Source organism: Myotis lucifugus, unplaced genomic scaffold (genome assembly GCF_000147115.1).
Source record: "Myotis lucifugus unplaced genomic scaffold, Myoluc2.0 scaffold_7, whole genome shotgun sequence".
NCBI classification, from domain to species: domain Eukaryota; kingdom Metazoa; phylum Chordata; class Mammalia; order Chiroptera; family Vespertilionidae; genus Myotis; species Myotis lucifugus.
This window is the reverse complement of record NW_005871055.1, coordinates 13,534,900-13,537,517: the sequence shown is the minus strand read 5'-3', so window position 1 is coordinate 13,537,517 and position 2,618 is coordinate 13,534,900. Positions and strand designations below refer to the sequence as shown.

General features: G+C 41.7%; 1 protein-coding gene across 2 annotated transcripts in view; it reads left to right on the top strand.

The window, feature by feature from the left end:
- The window catches only part of CPB2 (carboxypeptidase B2), a 48,314-nt gene that overhangs the window by 5,595 nt on the left and 40,101 nt on the right, over positions 1-2,618 (top strand). For both annotated transcript variants that reach the window (XM_023748012.1, XM_006083589.2), the window contains exon 2: positions 2,117-2,192. In XM_023748012.1, the coding sequence (XP_023603780.1) occupies positions 2,117-2,192 (76 nt within the window). The remainder of the gene's footprint in view (positions 1-2,116; positions 2,193-2,618) is intronic.

Here is a 2,618-nt window from a genome sequence, read left to right as displayed (position 1 = left end):
CCCCAGCAGCAAGCTAACCTACTGGTTGGAGCATCTTCCCCTTGGTGGTCAGTGCACATCATAGGGACTGGTCGAACTGTTGAACACATGGTTGGACACTTAGCATATTAGGCTTTTATTATATAGGATAATGAGTTCACCCTGAAACAGTTTCACTTGCCAGAACACAGATTTATTTCTCACTCATATCACCAGTTGTTGAAGGTCACGAGGGCTCTCCCTGGTGCTCTCCTGCAACTTGGAGATCTGAGCTGCTTCCATTTTGCAACTCCACATCTTTGGGTTCTTTGCTTCTAGCCACAGGGTGAGAGGGAACATAAGCATTGAAGACTCCCACCTGCTACTCCCACACACATTCCCATTGTCAAGAATTCAAGCACATGGTCTCAATGCAACCACAGGAGAGGCTGGGAAATGCAGTTTTTCTGTGTGCCCAGGAAGAGGAAAGGTGTGATGAACCAGCATTATCTCTGTAAAAAAAGAAAAATGTATGAATACTTATATAAGGCAGAATTGCCATAGCTGAACCCTGAAGAAAGTATTAATGATTAATAAATTATACTACTAGTAAGAATAAAAAAAGAACTCAATTTCTTCTTTACATTGCACTCAAACAAATAACTTTCAAATGGATTAAATGAGAAAGACAAAAGGAGAATATGACCCAGGGATCGGAAAAGAGTTATTAACATACAGACAAAAAAACACAAACAAAAATACCACAAACCCATAAGGAAATGATAGATAAAAATACATCATAAAGAGAGAAAAGACAAACTGGTAGAAGATATTTTCAATACATACAACTGAAAAAATATTAGTATTTAGACTATAGGAAGAAATCATACTAGCCTATTGCCACAAAGAATAATCTACTGGAAATAATTATACTTCATTGGTAAGTCACAAGATTCCATTTCACAACCATTAGACTAAAAAAGGTAGTCATACAGCATCAGTGTTAGCAAGGAAGAGGAGTTATGGGAAATCCTTTCCACTACTTGTGAGAATACAAATGGAAACAAAAAGTTTGAGGAATAATTTGACACTATCTCACAAAATTAAAATTGTGCATACCCTGAAGAAATATCAATTCCACTTGTAGACAAATTCTTATAATTATGAATGAATTATGGTTAGGTACTTCAACACAAATAGTAATCTTGAAAATACAATGTTGAGTGAAAAAACAAGATACAGAAGAAGACATTGTGTACCATTTTATACAGTTAAATCAAGAAAATGTAAGGGTATTTTGATTATCCACACATACAAAAATCCATACATGTGTTTAAGAATCCATTCTATAAAGAAAAGCAAGAGAATAAGCAAAGTGAAAATTTAGGGTAGTGGATAACGTTGGGGATGTGGCTGTGGAGCAGGGGTGGGGAACTTCAAGGACACCAATAAAGTTAGATTTCTTAAGTGGGGTAAGGGCTTCACATGCATTAATTTTATTATGTAAGCAGAGGCCCGGTGCACAAAATTTGTACATGGGTAGGATCCTCTAGGCCTGCCTGGTGATCAGGGCCGATCAGGTTCCCCGCCTCCCGGCCTCCCCGCCTCCTACTTCCCTCACTCCCTCAGTGTGCCACCATCATCGCTGTTCACCTGCCATGTTCCACGCTGCCCCCTGGTGGTCAGCACACATCATAACGAGCAATCGAACTCCCGGTCTCCTGGTCAAACTCCCCAGGGGACAATTTGCATATTAGCCTTTTATTATATAGGATAAGCTAGTGTTGGCATAAATATTCCCTATGCACCAAATATTTAATTTTTAAAATCAACTCTCTCTCCTCTCTCTCTCTCTCTCTCTCTCTCTCTCTCACACACACACACACACACACACACACACACACACGGAAAAGAGAAAGCACTCTGCAAACTGACTCCCATTTAAGAGAGCTGTTGATATTGCAATTGTGTAGGAGCAGAAAGAATGAGCGAGTATATGATCTCTTTTTAACACCACATAGTCTGTAGCAAGATCCTCTTTTCTTCTAACATTTAAAGTTTGTTTCATTTTTGTAATTATCTCAAAGCCCCTAACAGTATAATTTATTTCATTTTTGCTTTTTATTTAATATCAAAATTCTGTTTTACTTTTCCCCAGTGGCCAGGTTTTATCTGCTCTTCCTAGAAGCTCTAGGGAAGTTCAAATTCTGCAGAATCTTACTACAACATATGAGGTAATTTTTCCCTTATTTATTTGTAAACTAGAGGCCCGGTGCACGAATTCGTGCATGGGTGGGGTCCCTCGACCTGGCTGGCGATCGAGGCCTATGGGGGGGGGGGTGGCTGACCAGGGAGAGGGGCTGTGGTAGGTTGACCGGCCGGCTGGGGGGAGGGGCCATGGGAGGTTGGCTGTGGGAGCACACTGACCACCAGGGGGCAGCTCCTGCATTGAGCATCTGCCCCCTAGTGATCAGTGCATGTCATAGCGACTGATCGACCGGTCGTTCTGATTGTTCGGTCACTTAGGCTTTTATATATAGACTAGAGGCCCAATGCACAAAATTCATGCATGGGTAGGGTCCCTAGGCCTGGCAGCGATCCAGGCCAATCTGTGGGGCAACCAGTGGGGCAATTGGGGGGTGGGGGGACCTGGTGGCATG